At 34.0% G+C, this 26,511-nt stretch overlaps 2 protein-coding genes across 5 annotated transcripts; both read right to left on the minus strand.

The window, feature by feature from the left end:
• Positions 1 to 1,663: 1,663 nt before the first annotated feature.
• Positions 1,664 to 17,031, minus strand: LOC135164671 (T-box transcription factor TBX10-like). The gene is made up of 4 exons (XM_064125247.1): positions 16,075 to 17,031; positions 13,402 to 13,709; positions 10,707 to 10,958; positions 1,664 to 5,242 (listed from the first exon to the last, which is right to left on the minus strand). The coding sequence occupies exons 1-4, from the start codon at positions 16,208 to 16,210 to the stop codon at positions 4,733 to 4,735; spliced, it is 1,206 nt and encodes a 401-aa protein (XP_063981317.1). The 5' UTR covers positions 16,211 to 17,031; the 3' UTR covers positions 1,664 to 4,732.
• A 2,421-nt stretch (positions 17,032 to 19,452) lies between these two features.
• Positions 19,453 to 26,370, minus strand: Alg-2 (Apoptosis-linked gene-2). Of its 4 annotated transcripts, none has more exons than XR_010299363.1 (5): positions 26,163 to 26,368; positions 24,410 to 24,516; positions 23,288 to 23,595; positions 22,608 to 23,013; positions 19,453 to 21,698 (listed from the first exon to the last, which is right to left on the minus strand). XR_010299363.1 is itself a non-coding variant. In XM_064125284.1 (5 exons), the coding sequence occupies exons 1-4, from the start codon at positions 26,216 to 26,218 to the stop codon at positions 22,912 to 22,914; spliced, it is 573 nt and encodes a 190-aa protein (XP_063981354.1). In that variant the 5' UTR covers positions 26,219 to 26,370; the 3' UTR covers positions 19,453 to 22,757; positions 22,898 to 22,911. The 4 variants fall into 4 exon arrangements, 3 of the variants coding, with proteins under 3 accessions (XP_063981354.1, XP_063981353.1, XP_063981355.1); XM_064125284.1 differs by having other exon boundaries at positions 19,453 to 22,757; positions 22,898 to 23,013; positions 26,163 to 26,370; XM_064125283.1 differs by having other exon boundaries at positions 19,453 to 23,013.
• Between the last annotated feature and the right edge of the window lie 141 nt (positions 26,371 to 26,511).

Consider the following 26,511-nt stretch of genomic DNA (forward strand, 5'->3'; position numbering starts at 1 on the left):
GGAATAAACGGCCAAAGTTTTGCAGAGAACGATCAAATTTCGTCGAATCACAGGTACTACTACTAGAGTCGACATTTGTGCTCCTCACTAGGACTCGATACTCTTGGTTAGTCTCCGCTCAGGCCTCAGAGTCGATTTGGAAACTATGAAATCCCTTGTTACTCTCAAATAGTAAAAAATTTCCTCTTTGATGGCATTTATGCGACAAAATGTGTTATTTTCCATCGCTAATTCCAAAAACTACATCTTTTTAATGTGAAATTTTTAACAAAAATTGTTAGCAACTATCAGGAATTGTTTTACCTGCAAAAATCACTTTAACTGTCAAGTACTTCTCAACTAATTATAGTTCGCCGTTCTCGACTCCGCATTTATTTATCTACTTGTTTATTCATTCAATAAGAGCAATTAAATAATGAAAATATTGTTAGTTTCCGCTGATTACAGAAAATGACTTACAGAACGACAATACGTTCAACTAAAATTGCCGAATACTTTTCTGGCAGCGGGGAGAAGCACTAATATGTTTATCCTACCTCACTCCCTCGTGCCTCTCATCAATCACTGACACAAAGTGTCAACCCAATGTTAACCGAACAGTCACCGTTACATTTTGTTTCCAGTCTCACTGTCCCATAACTTACCACGGTGACATCGCATCTCAACCCTTTACGAAATCATTCGCCGTGTGAAGTTTCACATTTTTCGTTTATTTCTCAGCTGCCAACATATCACAACATAATCGATTTGGCAATTTGCTAGATTTCATAATGAGTCCATTGGACGGATAAAAATAAGAAGCCAATGGTGTTCTGGCGCAGAATCAACTTCTCATTTTCTTAAACTCCCCTTTTTTTTATTTGTGAAAAATAACTTGAAAAAATGCTGTGCTTTATAATTATCGTGATTCCATCGTTTAAATAATTTTATTGTGTGTCAAATTTCGGTTACGTATGTCCCTAAGGAACACAATGAAATATTTCTAGTTTAATATTGTTATTATGACCTCCATAAATATTTGAGAATTTAATTTTCCGCAGTTTTAATTTTAATGATTCAATTTTCCTGACCATCAGGTTTTTCCCCCACAGGTGTAAAGGCCTCAGTACCGCAGTCTGCGGCTTCGGAAAATCCCCGTCACAGGTTTCCCTCATTTCCCCAAAAGTTCGAAAAAATTTTTCTCCGGACGGCTCTTGGTAGTTCGCGTTATTCCTTAACAGTCCGAATATTTAGCGATAATTTTTACCCAATTTACGAATTACCTCGCGTCAGCCATTTTATAGATTCTAGTAATTAAACAGGCTCCCCCAAAATCTTTAATAATCTTTTCATATCCGTTTAAATAATTTAAATAATTATTAAATAATTTTCTGTCGGTAGACACGTTCGAGTTTTTCCGATTTGTTCCCAGTCCACCTCCAACCCCATGTACGGCATTCGTCGAATAAGGGGGGAAAACCTCACCCTGAAGAAAAAACTTGTCCAGGTACAGTCGTCCCTTTGACGAAACTACCCTCGGCAGTGAAACTGAGATGAGAGCGTTACAAATTTTGACACTGTCGCTGATAATCGAACCCGCATCAGGGAAAATCTGGAGAAAAATTATGGTTCCAGATACTAGACTCGAGGAGCAAAATGCTAAAATACTGGAATCTGTTTTCTTCACACGTAAAAATGTTTATCAGTACCATAAACTTGGTAATACATTTTATAATGAATATGTGGCTTCGTAAAAATTACGAGACAATTGAGTGTAAATGAAAAATTGATAGAAATCATTTAAAAATTTCTATCTAAATCAGTTTATTTTGTTCTGCATTCCTCAATTTTTATTGAACCTCAGTAATTTTTATCGGAATTACATAATAAAAATTCAATTTTCTCTCTCTGTGTACCGTCGGTCGTCTAAAATTATGCGAAAGCTAAAGCAATTAGTAACATTGAAATATTCAAATTCTTTTGTAAAATACATTTCCACAAACACCTCGTCAGTACCCCACCAATAAACAAGTATACAAATGGCACTAAAATAATTTTTATTCAGTGTTCACTTAATTAATCACATAATACTTTTCATTAATTTAACTAATGATGATATGGACAGGATTGGCATTGTAGACAATTTATTAAGGCACTTAACAAACGCCGAGGGGGTTTGTCACGGTACGTTTACATTACATCTACGTCTTTAGGAGCTTTGTGGCGCACCAAATTTTAACTCGTTTGGCATTTGAGACAACCACCCAATATAAATAGATCCACTTTGCTCCTACAAAAGGCACTTTGTTTTCCAACTCAACTGTGTCCAATGAGCACCACGTTGTGTGATTCCGTGTTCCTGAATATTTTGTTACACTTGAAATTTTTTTTTTTCTCTCTACTCTATCTTTGGCTCATCTCAACATATTTTATGGACTAAATGATTTTTCAAGAGCCAACATGACGTAATAAATATTCTCTTGTGAATAGTACGGTTGATCGAGGTGATCAATTATCCCAGAATCATCTCTTCGGTGTGATTTATTTTCAATGGCATATGGTTTTGATGAGATGATGAAACTACGCATTACTCAACATTTAAGAATAAATAGTGATTTTGGCGGTGACCTTATTGCATTTGTGCAATTGACTGTGCATTGAGGCTTATAATCTATGATTCGTCAATTTGGGACAGATTAAGAACAAATGGCACTACTTTATCAATATTACTATGATAAATATTCTACTTTACACAATTACTATTTGACGTGATTTTGAAGAATATATATATCACTGTAAATTGGGTGGAAAATATATTCAACTCGTTACTCTTGATAAACAATTGTAAAGACTATTGCGTTGCACAGGACGTAACGCGCTGATGATATTGAAAAAAAATATTTTTGCTAAATAAATATTTTTTAATGAAACGTTAATTGGTTTCCAAAGAGGCAGTTGAATGAAGTATATTAAATTATCCTTAATTTGACCCCTGAGCTACCCAATTATCACTATTTTTCGATACCTTAGGAGAGATTCCAATTAGAAAATGAACTTTCATAATTTTATTGGAAAGCTCATGTATCATATACTGATCTGAAAGTTTGATCCTGATCTTTGTTTCACCAATTTTTACACAACATAAAAATCACAAATTTGGACTATATTACGTGTACTCTAATGACGCGTCTGTCTAATTAAAAAAATCAGGTATTCAATTTTGTCTTATTGTGCGCGAGTGAAGCCAGGACACGCAGGTAGTGATTGTTGATTCTCCGACTTGAGAAAATTATAAAGGTGACAAATGTTTGACGTTCATTCAGGGCCGGCATTCATAGGATATAATTATTTTATTTGGTGAACCATAAGCGTAACCCTCGGAACCTTCAGTTGCATCATCAAACAATGATAGGAGTCAAATAAATATTCTTCGAAAGAAAATTTTTGTCCCGTCATTCAGGTATTTTCAATCAATTATTACTTGGAGTAGAATAAGAGAGACCGGGGCATGACGGGTTGCCCCAGATAAGGGCAGTCATTAGGTCTATCGATCATCTATTAACCCAAATTTCTTTTTTTGGGCTCATTTTCGATCCTGAAATAGTCACTAAAAAAATTAAAATTCAATTTTGCCGGTTATTTAATTATAAATTCCCGAAAGATGATAAAAAGAAGTTTTCAATCAATTTAGAGGGTCGAATGTATTGATTGTTCAATCTGGAGCCAATGGGGTACTACAAACAATTAAAAATATATTTTGTTTTGTTTGCTGATATTTATATTCTTAGAGTGTTGTTTAATATCTAAAATGTTTTCAAATATTTACGGGATTAAATCTTGATATATTGAGAATACATTTTAGAAACAAAATGCTAAACTGTAATGAGTTAAACCCGAAATTTTCGATAATTGTGCCTTTATCTCATGAACGAGAGATTTTATAAGAAAGTGTCAAAATATTTTTTTTCTAGCTCACGAAATTTTCTACAAAAAGTCTTTTCAACATTTTCCCATAAAGTCTCTCATTTGGTCGATGAATGCTCAATTACAGAAAATTGTAATTTTGACTTCTTACAGTTTATCACTTCGCTACTGATACGATTAATTTTACTTTTTAACTTCATTTTTATTCATTCCTATATTTCTCATTTTTTAAACTGTATTGTATTAATTTTAAAAAAAGTTTTTACTCATTTATTTTTAGTTCTGCAACGCTCTGAATCTTTCAACAAGTGCGAAGCAATTTTTTCAGGTACTGCACTCTTATAATATATAAAAAACCGTTTTATCAAATTTAGAATATTGTCGGGGTATCCCACATGCCTCAGGTCCCCCATTAGGCCCCGGTCTCCCCTCCACTAAGAGAAATAACGAGTGAAAATCAAAGAAATATTATTTCACGAGTACCAAAACAACATTTTCTTAATCAACGTAAATTGATTTGTTTCAATTTATCGTTAATCATTGGAAAAAATATATTGCCTTAAAATACCACAAATACAATTAAAATAAACATAAATAATTTCTTCCTGAAAAATATTTCTTTGCCACTGTCCAAAAAAATATTTTTTTGATTCCCTTATTTCCTTGTTCAGTGTATGTAACATTTCCCATCCAATTGTCGTCTTCTGAAATTTAAAATTTTTTTAAATACATTGAGGCAGTCAACCGACAAATTAATCGTTCTTTGGTATTTCGTACTGAAAACTTCAGCCTCGTAATTTTTTTTTCGCGTTTCCGGTAATAAAAAATATTATCGAGGACCATAAAGAGAAGCTCCGTGGTGGGGGTGATGGGGGGAATAGTGTCCGGCGACATTGATATGAGTCGTTTGATGATGCCCCGGATAGTTCCAATGGGTTGCACTGGTGTAAAATTGATGGTGATGATGATGTTCCGAAGTCGATATTGTGGCTGATATCGGCATCGTTTGTATAGAACTCTGATAAGTGCTGTCTGCTCCAACGGGGGTGGTACCTGTTGCTGGTCTTTTTGCTGGATTCTGTGATGAAACACCTGTAGAACTGGCCGAGTCACAGTCATCTGCCTCGCAATCACGGAAACCCTTTGCAAATGGATTACTAGCGATTTTTAGTTGAGTTATTCGATGATTTTGATAGGCTGTCACAGCAGTAAAACGTGTCTCAGAGAATGAAAATGTTTTAAAATTTTCAGTTCGAGGATCTGGACCAGAACCCGGGGGAGATGGGGCTACCACTATGTGACAGCGAGGTTGATACCTGTGCATTGAATTTAAAATTATCTGGAACATAAAGAGAAAAAAAAACTAAATGATGCGCTGACGAGTTTCCAGCGAGGGAAAGGATTGCTTGAAAAGTTATTCACCGAAAAAATTTAAATACCATTAAAATTTAGCCCTTTGGGAACCAAAAAATTTGCCAGCGTGCTGGAGTTTCGAAAAAGTCATTCAACTTCAACTTGAAATTTACGGCGAAGCTTTCTTTTGTCAATGAAAATGTGATTTTTGGTGGGATATTTTGTATTTTGCTTACTAAAGCATATGGAGAGAAGTAATTCGTTGAAAATTATGTGAAAGTTCTGCATTTCGCCAGTGAAAGGTTCGAGAAAGGTTACTGAGGGTCGTTTCAGCTCGATTGGTTCAGTAGTTCCTGAGATATAGCAACTTTGTAAATTTCGTTTTTCCTGAATATCTCAAGAACTACTGCAAGAATGTCAATTTTTTATTTCAAAATACTCGTCTCAGTGGGTCCTATCGATGTCGATCGAAATATTCACATTTTTTTCGGGTAAAATTTCCAAAAATCGTTGTTTTTAGGTTTTATCATCGTAAACATTGTGAAGATCATGAATTAACAAAAAATAGAGATAGCGAGGTGAAATTTTGTAAAAATTAATAATAAAAAACTGCTCCTTTGGACGAGCGCAATCGGCCAGGCGGTTCCAGAGATATTACACCTTTTGCGTGAATGTTTTTCCTTGAATATATCAGGAATGACTCAGCAAATTTTTGTTTGTCAAAATACTCATATCAGTTGACACCATATAAAGCTATCGAAATATGTATACCCGTCGATACGAAAATCACGAGATGTTGCCATTTTTTTTTACATATTTTTAGTATTCTATACTCAATAATTTGATAACAAATCGGAATGGCCAGTTAAAATTTGGTATGATTATCGCTTTTACGATATGAAAGCATCAGACGTCGGATGGGCGCAATCCCTAGCGTGATTGTTAAAATATTTATTGTTTTGTTAAACTTCATATTACTAGTAGGTCAAATCTATCTATATGAACCCCGTGGCGAATGTCAATATCACAACTAACTCACATCACGAATATCTGCCTTTTAATTTTTGAAATCAAATTGATGCGGATCCCTTCGAATACATATTGCCAATCGAATTGGTAGAAATGAAGGCAAAAAATAATAAGGCGTAAAGCACCGGTTACATCACTTCTGTCGAATAGTGTTGATGACCTGGTTATTTAACAATTCTGGTAGTGAAAAAATGATTGTCACGAGTACAACTATTAAAATTAAATTTCACGTTTCCTTTCCCGTACCCTAAATTGTTTCGAAAAGTCCACGTTTTCATTCCAGTCTCCCAACAACAATTATTCTGCAGATGTTTAATTGTTGACTCCAATGAAAATTCCTTTCTAAAAAAATCATAACCTCGAAATATTTTTCCCCTTTACTATGAAATTTTTTTGAAGCACTAATTTGTCTGTAATTAATCTATTAATAGGTTTATACACTGTTTATTGCACCTTGCAAATAGTGCACGTCAACATCGAACTGAAAATCTCAGATTATTTCAGTCTGTCCCTTCTCCAAGGCTATAAAATTTTTTTCCCCCAGAAAAACAAAACCGAAGGACGGAAGAAAGTTATGATGAATTTTTTATCGCATCTGCTTAGAAAAAAAAATAAAATTAAAAAAATACAAATAAGCAGAGGGGACACATGAAGAGGAAGAGAAACCACAGGGGGCGGCCACGATGTTTGACAGACTGAAGCGTCCCAGTGACTAATTAGTGTAAAAAGCGAACCCTCCAAAGATGAACCCTCCATGATGCCCCAAGTGTTGTACGACTGGGGATATCCCGAAGCAATACGACACCCTCTCAAGCACACGTGCTCCCAAAAGCTCTTACACACGTGGTGGGTCGTTTGGTGAATCTCATGAACAAATTTTGAGAATTTTCGAGTGAAAACGACACCCCGCTGCTCATGTTTATATTTTGTGTGGCCCGTGAAAAGTATTTTCCAAGTTTGAAAGAAAAAACAATTTCTTATCTCCTTTCTCCGTTGTTTAGTTCCGAGGAAAATAGGCGGAAACTGATGGCTGATCTGGTGCGTCAATTAAGGACGAAACATTAGCTGTTTTTTTTTCCTGGCGTTTCACGGCTCGATTGAGTGGGCTTTAAGCATACCACGACATTTTTCATCCTCGCGTGACAAAATGAAAAGTAAAAAGTGAAGGAAAGAAATTCAAATAAATTTGTTCCGTCTGAGCGCTCGGAATTTCCGAAATTCCTTTCATTCCCCTCATGGCGCCTACGTCTGTCAATTAAAAGTGATAACGAACGGCCATCAATGAGCCTGATATTATTTTTATTCTCATTTTTTCATTAAAATTATTGTATTTGTTTCAATGGAATTCTTCATTTTTTTTATATAAAATCGCTCTAAATTGGGAAATTTTCCAAATTTTTACTCTAATTTCAGTTACGTCTGTTAAGCAAAAGTGATAACGAACGACATCAATGAGTCCAATATTATTGTTATTTTCATTTTGTTCCTTGAAATTTTCACAATTGTTCAAATTTTGTTCTTCATTTTTCTGAGTTAAAGTCGCTCTACTCTTTTCGTAAATTCAAAGGTTATTGAAAATTACACATTAAATTTTGGAAAACTCGATCATATTTGTTGTCAGAATTTTTTATTCAATTTAATTATCGTTTCTGTTTAAATAAAAAAGTTTAAAAAACTGAATGTGACGGTGTCTTATAGGAAAAACAATATTTTGGTTGCGGTTAAAGAGTAAAATTTGAATTTTTGATCGTGAGACATACAAAGATGAAGGACTTTTTTGACACTTCATAAAAGATAATTCACCCTTTAGGAACCAAGTTCTATTATTTGTTTGTGAGAAGGAAATTAAAAAAAATATCAATAGTTTCCAAAATTTAATTTCGATAATACTTTTTTGATAATGATTACGGATTAATTATCTTTCGAATTTTATTCGTGGAATTAGATGGAAAATTTGGCGACTGAAAATATTGAAAAGGAACGGAATCCATAAAAAAATCTAATTTCCGATTTTTCAATATTATTTGTAGACAACAGATATATATGTATTTTTATATAAATATTTATTTACATATGCAAATAAATGGCGTTTATTCTTTCTCTTTTTCTTGAACTGTATTGTGAGGGGTCAATCGAATTCCAGGAATTTTTGAATGAAAATCTAGATTTCACTAAGCTCTATTCGATGGGCTCAATTAAAACTTAATTACGCGTAAAAAATCACAATAATTGCGATCTTCTGCAAAAAAATCGTTGTTCACCAATAATTCAAATTTATCATAAAAATGGAATTGTTTTTTTCTATAATTACGGAAGGCGTCGTGAGTAATAGAAATAAAATCCCTTTTCATATTAAAAATATCCAACTGTCATACACAATACTCATTAATAGTGATTCCTAATTAAATCTAACTCCTGATGGAATCTGAATTGAACTCCAGCGAAATCCTTAATTTCGTCTAAATTCCGATTACACGTTAGTTAAATCTTGATTGAATCCCGGCTATAAAGGAGTTTGGATCTTAAGACGATCCAAATTAAAAATTATTTGACAGAATGAAGTAATACAGAAGTCAGTTGACATTCTAAGGAAATCGAACTGTATGCGACCTTTCACCACCACAATATTTGCAGAAGCAACTACCAAAAAATATACTAAATTTAGTTGTAAATATTCGAAACACTGTAATTTACTAATCTGAATCAAGCTAGAAATAAATAAATGAATAACCCATTACACGAGTTGCATTACTTTGAATAAATAAAAGTAACTTGCTATCCCGATATTTCTTCAAATTATTGAGTATAGAATACTTGAAATATTAAAAAACCAAAAATTTACCATATCTCACAATTTTTACTTTACTTTACCTGATACATATTTTGATAGCTTTGTATGGTCCCCACTGACACGAGTATTTTGAAAAAAAAATCAAATCTGTCGAGTAGTTCATGAGATATTCAAGGATATACATTCATCCAAAAGGTGTAATGTCTCTTAAGCTGCTCCTTCAAAACAACAGCCTTTTATGTTGTGAGAGCTACAAGTGTACAAAATTTTAACTGGCTGTCTCCATTATTCATTAATTTATGATGTTCACAATGTTTACGATGATAAAACCTAAAAACGACGATTTTTGGAAATTTTACCCGAAAAAATATGAATATTTCGATCGATATCGATAGGACCCACTGAGACGAGTATTTTGAAAAAAAATTGACATTTTTGCAGTAGTTCTTGAGATATTGAAGAAAAACGAAATTTACAAAAATTGCTACATCTCAGGAACTACTGGACCAATCAAACTGAAACGACGCATCAAAGTAGACTAAAAAAAATTAAAAAATAACGTATAGAAATCTTTTCAAAGCAGTCGCAAATTCATTACTAATAATGACGGTCAATTTATTTAAAAAATGTCATTGTGGACTCGGTTCACTGAGAGTCCAAAACAAATGAGTTAGTCGAGAAGGAATATCGAGGTCGTGGTCCGATTGGGCTGACATTTGCTAAATTCCTCACTCGACTTCGTTAGCTGTAAATGTCACAATCGTATACAGTTTCTTTCAATCCACACCAAATGTTTACGACAGCATTATTTATGTTTTCGCTAGTCTACATGTGCGCGTCTGAAGGAATCAACACACACTGATGTCGTCTTTCATCATAACAATTGGCGAATAGAATGTTAGGAAAAATGATTTCTAGTTTTTTTTATTTCTTATTTCCAGTTTTTTTTTCGGACAAAGCGTAAAGTGGGAAAGCATTACAATAATTTTCTTTAAGGGGTTCAGCGTAGGCTCGTATCTCAGGTCAATTAAGGGGAACTCGTCCGAAACGACAAACACGTGGAACCAAGTGCAATATATACACACGCCGTATATTTTATGTCTCGTATTTTTCGTTGTACTCTCGGTATTTATTACAATTCGGAAATAGATAGAACTTTTTTTGTTGTAATTTTATTTGTTTTTGACTTTGAATGGAGGGGTGGTAATTGGGATTTTTTCGATTTGTTAATTTTCATTGGAAATGCGTTGACAAGTAAACTTTTTGGACGTACTTTCCAAAAATCACGTTTTTTTAAATTATCTGTATGGATCCATAGCTTTCTCAGAAGAATTTTCCTAGTTTTTTGTCTCCAATTAAAATTTCCCAAAACAAAAATGTCTCTTGATGAAAATTACTTCCACCAAAATGTTTTGTAGTCGAAAGTTTTTCCAATTTAAAATATATTGAAGTAGGAAATAATACGAATGATTTTTTTTAAAGCCAAGTTTTTTGTTTAATTTTAATTTAAATAGTAGTAGTAATAGTAATAGTAGTAGTAATAGTAATAGTAGTAGTAGTAGTCGTAATAGTAATAGTAACTGTGTTATTTATTTGAGAGGAAAAATAAACAAGTTTTTTCTTTACTCACATGTCCATTGTCATCGAGCTGATTATTTGTCAATTTGAGTTTGTCGAATGTCACTGGTTGTTTCATCCAGTGGGCACCGTTTGCAGGGCTGTCAGGATGCACATGAATCCTTGGTGGTGATACAGGATCTGCCCGGCCAGCGACCACCCATGCACTGCTGTGAAAAGCATATCTGTACCTCTTGTCGTCACAGGGGACAAAATCCATCACCAGGAGATATTCTGTGTTTGGTTCCAGGCCGAATAGGCGACACTAAACAGTTCAAATGACAAAATCTATCATTAATTATTTGTAAAGGCATAAAATCTTCATGTAAACAGTAACTTCCATAGAACTAATAATTTCAATCAATTCTTAATTTTTCCCTACCACTAAGATTAACAGGAGAGAAGTCGGAGAATGTTTTTAAGAATATTCGAGTATTTTGTGCACTAAAAATTCAATCATTTTTAATTATTTACCATTTTCATTATTTTAGTTCTATTTTTTACGTTTGTCAATCAAATGGCCTAAGAAAAAGCTGGACATTTGGGTACAATCTCAATGACATTTTGGGGAGAATTTTTATTTGTTTAAACATTCATTGTAAAATTAAAAAAAAAACATTTCCGCAGTATGAAAAATTGATTGTTGAGAAATTATTTATAAAACTGCTGATATTTTTCGGAAATTTGGCTTTTTTAATGATTATTTCATCAATTTTTCTTTAAAACCACTTTGAGAACATTTTTCGAATATTTTCCATCGGGTCAATAGCAAGATTTAAATGCAGATCTACAAAAACTTCATAATTAAATAATACCCAAATATCCGAAGGCCTATTACACGTGAAAAAAATTAACATAGTAAACACTCGAATATCCTTAAGTTATTTAAAAAGTGTTATTTTCTGTACAAACACAAAATCTCACTTTCGTCATGTCGGACGTAAAATGACATTTGGTACATGTGCCGCGTGCGCGAAATTTCACTTTCCGCCCAGTGTGATCAAAAATCTTATTCGATAGTCACGGGAAAAATATTTCTTCCTTATCTCGTAACTTATGACTTGTCCTCCCACGAACGAAGAAACACTTTTCCAGATTCGTATCGAAATAACCGATTCTAGTGTCAGGGTCACCAGATGGCTGTTTTTCGAAAATTCTTCTTGATTTTTTTTTAATATAAAGTACATCATCGTAAAGCCTCGAAGAGATATGTATAACGTCATTTGAAAAGCGTCAATATTTTATATTATAGGTTTCGTTCGATTGATCGTGACTGCTTAAAATGAATCAGATATTTAAAAAAAAAGAGAAGCCGGAAATGTTGTCTAAAACAGAAGAATTGAAATATGTGAAAAACGTAGTATCCACACATATTTTAATTAATCCAGACACGAATATTTTAATTAATCCAGATGAAGTACATAGAGACGAAAATTTCAAGAAGTGAAACCCTGAAAAATGTTGGATAGTTTTCGAGATGGTCAAGAAACTCGATTTTGATATAAAATAGATTATCTCACGAAATAATGAACCGAATCAGCCATTGTCCCTATTCTTGTCGATTAGTTGATCAATAATTTGCAAGAAGTTCTCCTCAAATCGATTTTTTTTTCTGGTTTGGTTCATTCGCGTTATTAAAGTTTGACCTTTGTACTTTCATCAGGCAATTATAATTGTTTACAAAATAAATTCGCTACTTAGCAACTATCAGAGAAATATCCGAAAAATACCCGAAATAATAGTCATCCATTTCACCCAAATTATATCAAATGTCTCGTCTCCATTGATCGAAACTCTAACCGAAGAAATAATGAAGATAATTCCAATTTGAAGGCTTCACATGACTTAATCGAGGCCATTACCTCTCCTCTGATTGGATGAATCCATAAGGGAGGAAATTCTTGAAAAAAATTGTCACATCCTTCCTAGTTCCATTAACTCTACATTGCAATCAGCGAAATGACCTGTTATCGAAGCCATCGATAAATTTCTAAAAGACTGCGACTTAAAAATTTAATAACCCAACTACAAAATGTTAAACACTCATGTAACCACTTTGAATTTAAAAAAGAACACGAAAAGAGAGAACGTGGGTTGCAAATTCTTCACTGAAAGAAAATGTAATTGTGCTAATTAAATATTCATGTGTCAAGAATTTAAAGGAGATTTTCCAATGACAATTTCGGGCATTTGTTTGTCCAAAACAAATACGATTGGCTAAGTGATATTTTCTGTCAATGTTTTAACACACCAAGAATAAAACCTAGTCAGATAATACCTAGAGACATAAGTAGTAGTGGAAGGCAAACCAGTGCACGCTCACAAAGAAAAATAAAACGAAAACTTAAGTTTAATTAAAATATATACACAGATACACAGACATGTGATACTAGTTATAACAAGTGTACCTGAATGTATTATAAGGTCAGGGAAAAACAAAGAAAATGTAAAACAAAGAGAAACATTTGTAACATCAAAGGAAATAAACTGAATAAATATTCATGTAACTACTTTGTAATTATCTGAAGCTGATAAGCCCTGAACGGCTTTCAAAAGCATTAATAAAAAAACTAAATAAATAAATTTGCCACATCATTTAAATTTAAAAAAAGCGCTTTCTCCCTAATGACTTAACATCAAGCATTTCCTCGTGATTTTAATTCACGGTTTCCTTATCTAATCATAATTATTCCACTTTTTTTAATAACCTGAAACGTAGGGAACATTCTCCGTCCAGCTTTGGTAACAATCATCTCGGTGCCGAGTTGATGAAACTCTTCCCAAAGAGGTCTGGCCTCGAGGGCGGCACCGGCGCCAGCGAGTGCCGGATGAAGCGGTCGCTTGGACAAATTTTCCTCCGTTGAAACTGTCGAACTTCCCACAACCTCATCACTCCTGTGATTATTGTTATTATCATTTCGTGTGATTTCTGGAGTTGTTGCAGACGTTGGAATCACTGTTGACGAACCATCGGGACTTCGTGAGTGTTTTACCCTTCCGGCGGTCTCGAGACAGGCTGTAAAAAATATTTTTTGTACAAATTCTCTCAATACCGATATATTCAAGGAATCACTGAACAATGCAAAGAAACTCTCTGAAATGTTGCGCTAAGTGTATCTCAAGTTGAAGGAATAAAAGGAAACTCGGTCGGCTAAAAGAAGAATTCGTTTAGTACAGTTTAAAATTGGATCATTCGAACAACTGTAATCTCTCGTTGAAAAAGAAAACTTTTGAATTGACATTAACATTTCATTGGAAGGATTTTGTTGACATTGTTCATGATTTTTTAAAACACGAATACGATTTGGGAGCAGTGATTAATTAATTAAATTGAACGAGTTTGGAAAAATTGTTCAATGCGCGTTGGAAAATTGTTTATTTCGATTACAGAACCGTCGCCAACAGTAGATCGATAAATTATCGATAAAATGGGGATGTTTTTGTCAATTTTAGACGGCACTGGCAACAATTGGTTTCTGGAAAGTTAGTTGTTTATATGAGTTGTAATAAAGCATTGATTGTACAGTAATAATCGATTATCGATAAATGAGAGATTCTTATTGACATAAAAACTTTATTCGATGGATTCAATCAGTATTGTTGGATAGGAGGAGGAACCGTAATCATTATTAGGAAGTTTAACAATAAAAAAAATGATCAAAGAGTTATTGCCGATATTTTCCCATTTTTCATGTTTATTGTAAATTTTCTGGTAACCAGGGGATAGATGGACATGGAAAAATATTGTGTTTTTAGGTTGTATCATTATTCAATGATTCACAAATTTTCATAGTCGTGTGCGTATTTTTCTAAATTTGTGACAAAGTTTTGTCGATTTTTGCAAAAGTTTACGGAGAAGGTAGAAAACTTTGTAGGCTATTGATTGATAGTAAAATTCAAAATACCGAAAATTGGAAAAAACTTGAAAAATTAGAAGATATCGACAACAAACCTTCAAAGTTGCAGCGAAATAACTAAACTGAACAAGTCATTATCACACAACATTTCATTGAGCGCATTCGTAATCACTTCATTTGGATTAAATAAACTGATCGATTGAAAAAGCTTATAATAAAGTATTTATTGAAACTCAAACTTGCTGATGCGGGAGAAATTTTTTAATAAAAATTACCGAACCTGTTTATAATCGTATTGAGTTTCGGCTATTCACAAAAAATTACTCTCATGGTTTGATAATTTTTTCTAAACCGTCAACAAATTTTACTGAGCGTTACGTTATTTTTTGCTGAAAGGCAACCCACAACCCAATTAGCGAACGGTTAAGCGATTTTTACCTTCTCCCCACCTATATTTGTTTATAATAATATGCAGTACATGAAATTCTTCGTTAGACAGTGAAGAGCATGTGCTCATTAATGTAATGATCGCCTATTTGAATGAAGCGAATTATTTAATTGATACTGATAGAGAATTTATTTCGGCAATTTACGTTTATCCCTTATAATTAGACTCAATGTCAGCGAAAAAAGAGAGCCTCATTGAAATTAAAATTAATATTGTTTAGCAATAAAAAAATTGATGAGTATTGTTGAAGCAGCAGCGAAACAACTATTCAATTGAACAAATCGATTCCATACGGATCGTTGAGCAAACCTTGAGAATTAATTTAGTTTAATAAAATGAAGGGATTTATTTTTAAGAGTGATAATAAATATTTATTGAAACTTAACTTGGATTTTATTCAAGTTTTTATTCACATGAAAAAAATTATTTTCAATATTCATTGAAAAATATGAAATAGTGGCCTAGAGAAATGGCTTAGGGCGTAATAATTCTCTGATTGGATTAGAAAATTATGTCAAATCAGTCTAATAAAGCTTTTACTCAGAGAAAATTAATTATTTAAACCACATCAGTCGAATTATTTGAATTATTGCCTATCTCCTACCGGGAAAGAAAAACTTTCATTGTAATTAAAATTTTATAACATTAAACTCAACTGGACAATGACTTGACTTGATTTTTAGTCTCCAAAATTACGAATTGAATCAAATTTAACAAAAATAAATTCTCTATTTATGGAAGATAAATCATTAAATTGACTCTAACAGAGCATTCATTTAAATCCGATGAATGATTTATTCCACAAAATGAGAATGTCTTTGTAGTAATAAAAAAACTAATAATCAGAGACAATTAAAATGAAAAATTCTATTTCATGTCAATGAAATAGAATTTTTAAGAAAAATAGAATGCGAGATTCATCCCTCACTTGTCTCTAGCTCTTTTTTATTTCACGCCAAATATTTATCATTTTCATTAAAAATCCTTATCGTTCCTGTTCCTTCACAACCCATTGATAATGCCAAAATTTATAATTAACCCACACTCTGTTCAAGCACATGATACCATAAATTTACCTTCAATTTGTTGCATCGGTGAAGGAATCGTCGGTACTTGTTGAGGATGTGAATGAGCATGATGAACCGTCCACTGTTGATAACAACAGTCAGCTGATACACTGTGTCTCTGATCGTGCTGTTGGATATCCATCATCGAGACTTAATAATAAATCTAAACTTCCATCAGATCCATTCACTCTCAATCGATCTGACAATCACGTCACAATATTACACCAATAAATTATCCAAAATTACGGTAATAATCATCACACAGCACTGTCACTAATGGGAGAATTGAAAATAATATTAATCGTATATCAAAGTGTCTTGTATAATCACAGTTGATATTCACTGGGTGCCAGGGAGTTGACCGAATATCCTGACGATTTGGTGCATCGTCGCGCTACCGAACATCCGCCAACAGCCGGTGTCTTCACCTCGCTATCCGATCGCTGACAGAGACCAAAATCCTACGGATCTTATGCAGTACAAAATACTAACACTCTTGAACGAATGAGACGAATGGAAAAAGAGAGATGATCCAATGAGAGTACCGACGGACACAAGTGCTTTACCCCGAGTGACTGGTCTGGCTTATCAACGGCTCATCATTTTGGTTTTCCACTTCTCTCGTGAATTATTATTTTTTTATTCTTCTTTTTTCAACTTCCTTTTATTTACACTCTGGCATCCCCCACCTCTCACTTCAACCCTCTAATGTATCATCACAGTTCGTTTCCTCTTCTTCTTTCATCTTTCTCTTCTCCTTCGGTGGAGGCTGAATATCCAACCACGAAAACTTTAGACACCAAAGGTGTGGTTTTGGTTGTGGGTCCCTCCTACATTGTACAAAACCACCCACACTCTGAGAGAGAAATTTTCTTGGGCTCGTATCGGTTGCTCGAGTGAACTTGGCAAATTGCCCTGCCGGGCACCGGCCACCGGACGCCCGAGTACCAGACGCTCGGATGTACGAGGCGGAGCTTAAAACATAAATAAAAATTCCCCCAATTTTTCTATTCAGAGAGGGAGAGATGAAAAAAAATTATGTGTGAGAGACTTTTTTTATTATTTAAGCTTACCTAAACCTACAGATTTATTCAGTTATGCACAACAAAAAATTACGTGTTGAGAGACTTTTTTTTAATCTAGTTAAGCTTACCTAAGCTTACAGGTTTATTCTGCTCTGTACACTATGACAAATTATGGTAAGAATGTAATGAGACAAAAAAAAATAGAAAATAGTTAACAATGATGATTCAGAAATAGTGGAGGTTGATCATATACAATTTTTTAATATTTATTTAGACGTTAATATTACATTGGTTAAGACATTGGCTCAGCAATTGGATCCATTCTTTTGATTTCAATGATATCAAAAATATACTTGATTCATCTGGTGGGAAATATCCCTGGATTTGAAGCCCATGTCCATGTCCATGCATCATTGACTCTCCATGTTCATTATAGGGAGGGCAATGCTACAGAACCAGGTCTTTATAGGGCCGATCACACGTACATTCTGGAGATTCCATGAATCCTTTATGCCAAAGGGAAGAAGCCAGATGGTCAGGGTTTGCCCGAGCTCTGTTTATCCATGACACCAAAGAGGATAGACTAAAGATCCTCTTTGCATGACACAGTGCGACGAGAGAGGTTTCTGCTATTAAACCACGGTTTCCTCATCTTCATATAATTATGTTCAAAATGCTTCACTACCTTACTACGAGATTATCCGATGCCTTCTTTGATAGAACAATCAAATGACATTTTTTTTAAATTTCTTCCCAGAATCTCTCTATGGAACCTGATATAAGTCATTTGGTAGCGACTCCGCTGCCTCTCTCACCAATCGGTCAGCCTCCTCATTGTCCTCAATCCCCGGGCACTGAGAAAAATAACTAGTGAAAATCAATGAAATATTTTCCAATAGTGTCAAACTAATACTTCACCGAATCAAAAGCAATTCATCAACTTCAATTTGAGCCGCTTCAGCCGCTTGAATTTGATGGATCGCATATTATTATTTATTTTATTGCATAATTGACAGTTTTTTTTCAAGAAGATGTTTATTCGATTTAATGACGGGGTAATGAGGGGGAGGTGAGCACACTGAGAGCCCGATATAATCAGATTGTCATTATTGGCTGGGGCCAGTGTTGAGAGACTTGATGGTACTCTACTTGTTGAGAGTTTGATAAAATAAAAAAATTGACTGCGTGGACTCCCTACGTCCAGAAGAAGTGAAACTTCTTAGTGATATTCCGAGGAAAGCGTATCATTCTGTATGATAAAAAAATAGCGAGAAGAAAAGGATGAAAATATAGTTAATACGGTAGAGTGATCAGTACTTTTTAATTCATATTTTATAAATTTAGTATTATGCAAAATCCAAATTAATTATCATGGCTAACCTCTGACGATTGATATCACAATATTTACAATTGGATTGTGATAGCTGAAATACGATATAAAATTGCTTATATTGAGAGTGCAGGGTATGTGTGGACAAAAAATAACCGTCTGTACATAGTCCATGTCAGTATTTAATAGATTTTCTCAGAACAATGCCGGAATGTTTAGAATAGTTTTAATAAACAGACAAAGAGAAGGAAAAGAAAGAAATGAGTGAACAAGGGCCTTTTGTCAAATGGGTCTAGAGTGTCAAGTCTTTAGTCACTAAGAGTCAGTTGATCTGGAGACATCATACGAGAAAAATGGACCTTCTGCGTGCGATAATAAACAATTAAAGTTTATAGCCAAATCGTTTAATATTATTCAGTAAATCCCTGTCCATAATCCAATAACTTATGTATATTTTATCGATATTTCGCGTGAATAAACTTTACTTTATCTGGCACTCGATCTTTCCCTCTTGCTCTTGTCCTTCCAAGTGACGTTAAATATTCAACGCAACCTTTTTCTAAGTCCCCTAAGCGGTTTCACTCCCAAAAGACTCGCCTTCAAAGTAAAAGAGCGAGTGAGAATTTCGTGATAATGAAAAAAAAATACAAGCGAGGAATAAGGAAAATCTCAAATTGAATTGAGCATCGGAAATTTTAAGCAATAAAAATACTTAAATTTCGGGTGCTTCTTCATTCTGTATTTAAGTCATGTGGCTCTTGACTTGGCAGACAAATAGAAGGCGGAGTTACTCGGCTGCCGAGTCCCTGCCCAACAAATTAGGAGACATAGCTTCAATTCAGTCTTTCTTTATGTTTTACATTCTTCGTTTGGTCTGGTATATTGTTTATCTTCTCCCCTTATTTTTACATTCGACACAGTCCGCAAAGCTCACCACTGATTTGTGAGGGTAATTTTGAGTCGATTGATTTTGAATCAATTGACTGATTTGTCAATGGGTGCACGTAATGGGGTAATAACTTTAGTCCCAGGTACGTTATATATTTCTTCTTTATTTTTACAAATAGTTGTTTGACATATGCACATGAATAGCAGAGTAAAAAATATAGTTGCAGTAAAATCAGATTTATCCAAAAATATTTAAATTAATGACCTACTTGCGTAAAAATAGTTAACAGTGATGGATGACTCGACAGTGATCGAAGTGGATTTTATGTTGAATGTAAACTCAGCCACATCTCAATTTTTGGGCCACTGGGGGCTCTTGTAAATATGCAATTTACTTTTATATGCAGAAGGAGGGTTTCCAAGGACTAATAAAACAGTCCGGAACCATTTTTGTTCGACTATAACAAATCCCAAGTGGATAATGTCCAACGTAGGAATTGTTTCACAATTATTTCATATTTACAACACCAAAAAATAGTAAAACGAGACTGTTTCGAGAAAGGGACTTGAATCTAATGAAATAAAAGGTTCATTAAAATATTTTTTTTACAAACAATTCCTAAAACTTTATCCCATTGGGATTTAAAAATATTTATTGAACATCAGGCAAGTTTTAAATCACGTTGAATCAAGGTGCCACTTGACGTTTAAAATAATTGACTTGAGGCTGATCATTGATCGAACTGGCAATTTTTCAATGTTAGAATATCTTTCATGAATGGATCTTAATTACAAAATCAGTAGCTCAAGGAAACTACGTAGCATAGAAAATGGTTTTACTGGGAGAAAAATTTTTAAGAAAAATTTTCGTGACAATACGAGAAAAAAGACTCAAAATAGTGACGAGAAAAAATTCCAGAGCTATAAATTTGGGCGAAACGCGCATTTTTCCGCGAACTTCTGCGAAAATTTTCCAGAAATCCCCTGAATGTTTAAGAGGAATTTTCAAAAATTTTATCGTACTCACATTAGATATTTTGACAATTGATTTTTTCAAATATCTCTCCTTCTAAACAACTTAACTTGCTCCGAACTCGTATGTCCCATGAGGATCGGCGAATTTTTTAAATTCAAGTGGAGATGATAGATAGCAAACATCTCATTGAAAATTTGTAAACCCGTAAATAAGGGTCTCTACATAAAATGAATAAGTAGTTTGAAAATTATTCGCTAACTCCTCCATTAATCAACTATATGGGATAATACTTGTAACAGAAATCAGATAACACTTTACAATTCAATAAATTGAGATTGAATATTCGTAACGTCGTTCTAAAAAATTCGGTCTTCTAATAACTGATGACTGGAATGAAATATTCTTCAAATAATGTGAAAATATCCGTAGAAACAATCCGAAGAACTCATCAAGTTGAGAAGGATTCATTGTTATTGATGTCTTATTGTTGGGAAAAATGATGCATTAAATATGTTAAAAAATAGTGGTGGGAAAGGAATTATAAAATTGCTCGCTAAAGAATACTCATCAGGGCGAAAATTCCTCATAAAAGGAATTTTATGAAGTACATAACTTGTTCTGAGCTTGCAGGATTATTACATTAGTACTATTCTCCCTAAAAAATCATCGTATTTGCAATATTTTTCGTGCGCAGAAAATAAAAATTTTTTCAAAACAAATCAATCCTTTTTCGCAACCGAAATCCTTCATCTCAGGATACTTTACAAAAACCCATTCACAGCACGAAATGTTTTTCTAATTTTTATATTTTTTTCCAATGAAACTTGTTTGCAGATGTGGGTTTCGCACCGGGTACGGATAATGCGAGAGTTCATCGATGTTTATAGTACAAGTTGATTATTGAAAAATAAATAGTAGCTGAGTTTACATAAAATGTCATACGTTTAGAAAACGGCAAATCACGACACTTTGATTTATTTAAGCCGGACGAATTGACTTTCATACAATTAGGAACATTTGCGTACATAAGACACTAATAATTTCGGAAATTCCACGGCACATAGACCCGTTTGGTTAATACAATTATGAGGTATTACAAATTTTGAAATATTACATTCAACACCAAAGTCCCATTTTACATTTTTTTCTTTGTTTAACATGTTTTTGATTTTTCCACCACGTCATTCTATAAAAAAATCTCTCATATACATCAATACAGAAAGAGTATATTTGCCAGTGATTCATTTCCTTCAGAAAAGTATTTATTTTCTTCAGCTTAGTCGTCCAATAACGGGCCCCTTGAGTTGATGTGGTGAAAGCTTAAAATCTGAATTTTTTATCCTTAGACGTAAAAACAAATCAAAGAATTTTTTGACACTTCGTAAAGGATAATCCACCGTTTGGAAGAGAAGTTCTATTATTTGTGTATAAAAAGAAATGTTTAAAAAATATCAATACATTTCGAAATATAATTTAGATAATACTGACTATAAATGATTTTTTTTTTAATTTTACTCGTGAAATTAATCGGAAAATTTGGCAACTGAGAATATTCAAAAGTAGGGGATTCGGTCGGTAACAGACCGAGGTCGTTAAGGTAGCTCTGCCCTCAGGTAGAGCTACCTTAACGATTTCTCTGGAAAAAACAGAAGTGACTTCCCGCACCTTTCCTAGCCAACTCGTCAGTCATTACCTGACCACAATGTCCTGGTACTCAGATCAACTTTAATTTATTAGAAAATTTAATTTCTTAAGTGGCCACACAACTTACCATCAGAGTAAAATTTTTAATCCCATTATTTTCTAGGGCGAAATGTTTATCTTTCAAAAAACTAATTCTTATTCCCTCAAGAACTACCTTACACAGAGCTTAACAATTTGTGTTTTCCAAAACAATCATCTCATCCTACAAAATAATCGAATTGAAATTCTGACTCTGATGGTAAATTGCATGACCACTTAATAGCGTACTTCGCCAGTCATGCCATTTTTCCAGCGAACCCTCGTCAAGGTCGAATTATGCAAATTATGTTATGACTTTGACTGAACTCCTTCAATAATCATCACCATAAAAAATCGATCAAAATGTTTTCCTTTAAAAAAATGAGAAATTTATGAAAAATAAGTTTTTATTAGAGGAGTTCATGCAATGTCATGTGCGGCATAGCTGTCCGCTAGAGCAACATAATTGTCATGATTAAAACCTAATTATCCCGTATATAATTATAATTAGCCTTCGAAGGGCTCGATAGAAAAAAATACGATTAAAAAATGAATACTTTTCTTGAATGAATATGTGGCAAAACTATTCTTTTTTTCTCACCGTAATACTCGACAAGTCTTAAGCAAATTTGGCAACTCACTCCGAGGAGAAACCATTTGTAGATTTTCCATTCATATATTCATGAAACACGTGGACAGAATTTACTGGATATTGAATCAGAGATAAATGGGAATGTGCCTGAGAAAGAACCTAGTTAACAACGGAAATCATTGAATCGATTATTTGATACATTTAATTTCACGCACCAGGCGCGACTGAATATTTTGATGGATTTCTCTCTCTCTCTCATATCATTTGGCGTTCCATGGAACATCTTCCTTCGGACTTACTCAGTAAACATCAGCTAAATTTTTAAGCTGAAGACCATGCCCAAGAATTGTTCGTAATGGATTGTGATGACTCCATCCAGGTCAGAATCCAACTTTCTGAAGGCTGATGTTAGAGTCTGAAATAGATAAAAAATATGGTCAGTGACACTTGTTTAACAGCAAATTGTTTAAAATTAAGATGTTCTTTCAATTGTTTAGGTGGTCCGGAAGTTAGTGATTGGGGGGGGGGGGGAACTGACAAACGACAATCTGATTTAAGCCTTAGGGCAATGTCGACGTATTTCACAAACTTCTATTTAGACTATTTAATGTTGAAGTCGTAGTAATTTTAATAGTTGATTGTGTGAATTTTGATATAGTAAACCATAGATGATAATCGTATATACTCACATAGAGTACAATGCAGCATTGAATAAAATCATCGAAGTAAATAGTGCCCCTGCCCAAACGATCGTATTTCCTGATGAGTGTATCAATGAGATTTTCTGACAATCGATATCCAAAATTGGTCAATGCTATCTTCAATTCCTCACGATCGATATTCCCACTGTTGTCTCTATCGAATGATCTGAAGCAATTCTGCCAATCCGTCACGTATTTCCACAGCGCTCCAAATTCTTCGAAATTTACGGTTCCATTCTGATTCTTGTCGAACATACCTGTTTCATTGGGAACACTTTTGTCAGTGTCAAACATACCTGGTCAAACAGAAACAGAACAAGAACCAGGGAAAAAAACTTTGAGTATCGTTATTATTGAGAATACCGAATATAATAATTTTTGGTAGATGGAAAAAATAGACCAGCGGAAAATAGACGATGCATTCAAAATGTTTTGAAACCCACCCAACTTCGCATACTTAAGTTGTCTGTACGACGACAAGTATGGATTAATTTCGCGTATTCTAAGCATCTTACTGTTTCCTCCCTTAATACTATGTCACCCTTTGATAAAGAGATTGAAGATAATGCTGGTTCAGTACAGGCACGTATTTCTGACACATCCTGCAGGTCTTCGATAGGTAAGCAGTGAACAGAGTGCCCGACACCAGGGTGGACGCGTTCTCAGCACCAAACAAAGTCCCTGGATCTTCTCGCCAAAAAGGACAACGAACTGGAGCATTTATATTTCGATTGTAGCTAATTTCTGTCGTTGAAATTAGGTTTGAAAATTAACATTAAGAGTAGTCTGTAAAAATGCAATAACTTGTGCAAATATCTGCAATTTTATGTCACGATATGTACTCATAGGGGCTAGAGAGAAAGGGAATAAAATTTAAAAACTCGAGAGGTCAATAAATAATTCTAAGTTCTGTTTTCAGTTTCTAAAGTCACCATCAGATATAGCTGAATGCATCAAGTTATTTTTACGACGGTCTATTTTTTCAGGGATAATTTTGATTTGTCTACCATATAATATTTATTCAGACTGTTTATCATGCGTTTTCTCTGGTCCAAGTCTACATCCCACATTCAGACCATGCTTTTCATAAGTGAATAATCGTTTTATTACCTATCATCAAACGCACTGTTTCAGGATTAAATGGTGTCCAGGTGCCATTGGAGAGTGCTCGCTGCAACTCATCAGCGCTGATTGCTCCCGAGTTATCCTGATCGACTCTGAAAATATATTTAAGGTTGACCCATTACTTTTTTTTCATCATTTTCACTGCTTCCCAACATTTTAACACGAAACAACTTTTCATCGTCAAGATTCACCTCAACAATACCCGGAAACGGCAATGGAGCACAACCGAAAAAGAATTAACGTTAGATGTCCATTTAAAGCGCCCCAAGGCTTATCGCTATTTTAGGTACATTAGAGTTTACATTTCGAATGTTTATCAAAAATTAATTTACAGATGGATTGAATAGGTTGTTGTACGATTAGTATTTTTTTATTCTGGTATTTCCACTTGAGATTAGAAAACATTTTTAAGAGAGAAAGTTCTAGGCAGTTTGGGGGTGACGTCTATGCTCTGTTTTCTTGGATGTATGCAGAGGTGCGTGAGTGGGACCATTGTTGATGAGAGAGTCATCAGGTCCAGGATGTTGTATCCCTTTAGTAGTTTAGTAAGTTCCTTTAAGGAAACGAAGCGGAGCGGTTTCGCCTTTCCATCGTATAAAATAAAAGAATAAAACGGGATTCACGCGTATAAATCGTCATCCATTCATCCTAAGGAACAATGACGAGACTTGAATAAAAAAATGAATCAAAATATTTTGCAATAATTCTTCAGATTTTTTGCAACAATTTTTCTGAGTCATTGTAAAAAATCCGTATTAATGAATGATGATGAATGCACCGCTTATTGAAGATGTCAAGCAAAAAAAAAGCAGGTCATTTTACGTAACTACTGGGATATCCTTTAGAGATATAGAATTTATGAAATAAATCGATCTTACAACAAAATAAGTGACCCCTCACCACGAGTCTGGTTCAGCGAAAAAAATTAACAGTTTTAAGTCCCAAATTGGGTTCCTCTAGTTGGTATGTAGAGTTTAACAAAAATTTTTTGACTTTTTTTTTGAATTGTCACAATTGGAGTGAGAATGAGAATAAAAATCTCCTTTTTCATTTTTTCCGAAAGTCTAATGGTTCAACCGGTATTCATTAGGAAAGAATTTAAAAAATCTATTCCAGTCTCTAAAAAATAGTAGATTTGACCTTGACATTAGTAATGAGAAATAATTATAGAGAACGTGACAACAAAACGTCAAATTAACCCTCAATAAAATCGGTTCATTTTTTGCCAAAGTTATGGCATTTCAAAGTGATGTTTCTAATTGGTTTGAAACTTAAATTCAGGGTCATATAATTTCATTATTTATTTCAGGGCAGACCCATGAAGTGAATTCAGTGCAAACATCAATGGATCGCGAGAGGAAGCTGGTGACCTATCTGCATCGAAAAATCATATGACCTGGAAAGACGCCATTCCTGAACAACTTGTGCATGAATTGACGGAAATGTATTCAGTAATTTAATGATAATATGTCTCACTTGATAAAAGACTCTCAATGATTGAAATATCAAGAACTACCAGGTGACCTACACTTCAAAAATTGCATTTCTTTCAGTCAATGAATACAGTGATAGGAAAAGTCAACATCTTGAAGGAAGAGCCACAGATCAAGGTAGTAATTTGCAAAATCATGACGTGTAATAACGTCATTTCTGAGGAAATTTCGTCAAATGTGTCAACTAATATCTAGACATAATGAATCATCAATAAAAATTACACGTCACAAATAACTGTACATACCTTTGGAAAATATCCCACAGGAATTCCCTCGATGGCATTGATGAACAATGCGACATTTTATGGAATTCTCAAAATACCTTATTTATTTATCAGCCTAAAGTTGATTCAAATGCAACAAACAAAGCTCGATATCACACCCACGATGTAACGTACTTCAACGTTCAACGTACGTCTTCAGCACTGAAACCGAACAATTACACTGAAAAATACGGTGTGAATATAGTCAACGAATACTGTTGCTACCAACTGAAATATGTGACTTGAAGTGAGTCGTAGAAGTGTTGGAGGCCATCGTGGCTGTCAATAGATGAATTTCTGCATTTTGTATCACGTCATCATAATATAAAAA

The sequence above is a fragment of the Diachasmimorpha longicaudata genome, chromosome 7 (assembly GCF_034640455.1).
Source record: "Diachasmimorpha longicaudata isolate KC_UGA_2023 chromosome 7, iyDiaLong2, whole genome shotgun sequence".
Classification (NCBI taxonomy): domain Eukaryota; kingdom Metazoa; phylum Arthropoda; class Insecta; order Hymenoptera; family Braconidae; genus Diachasmimorpha; species Diachasmimorpha longicaudata.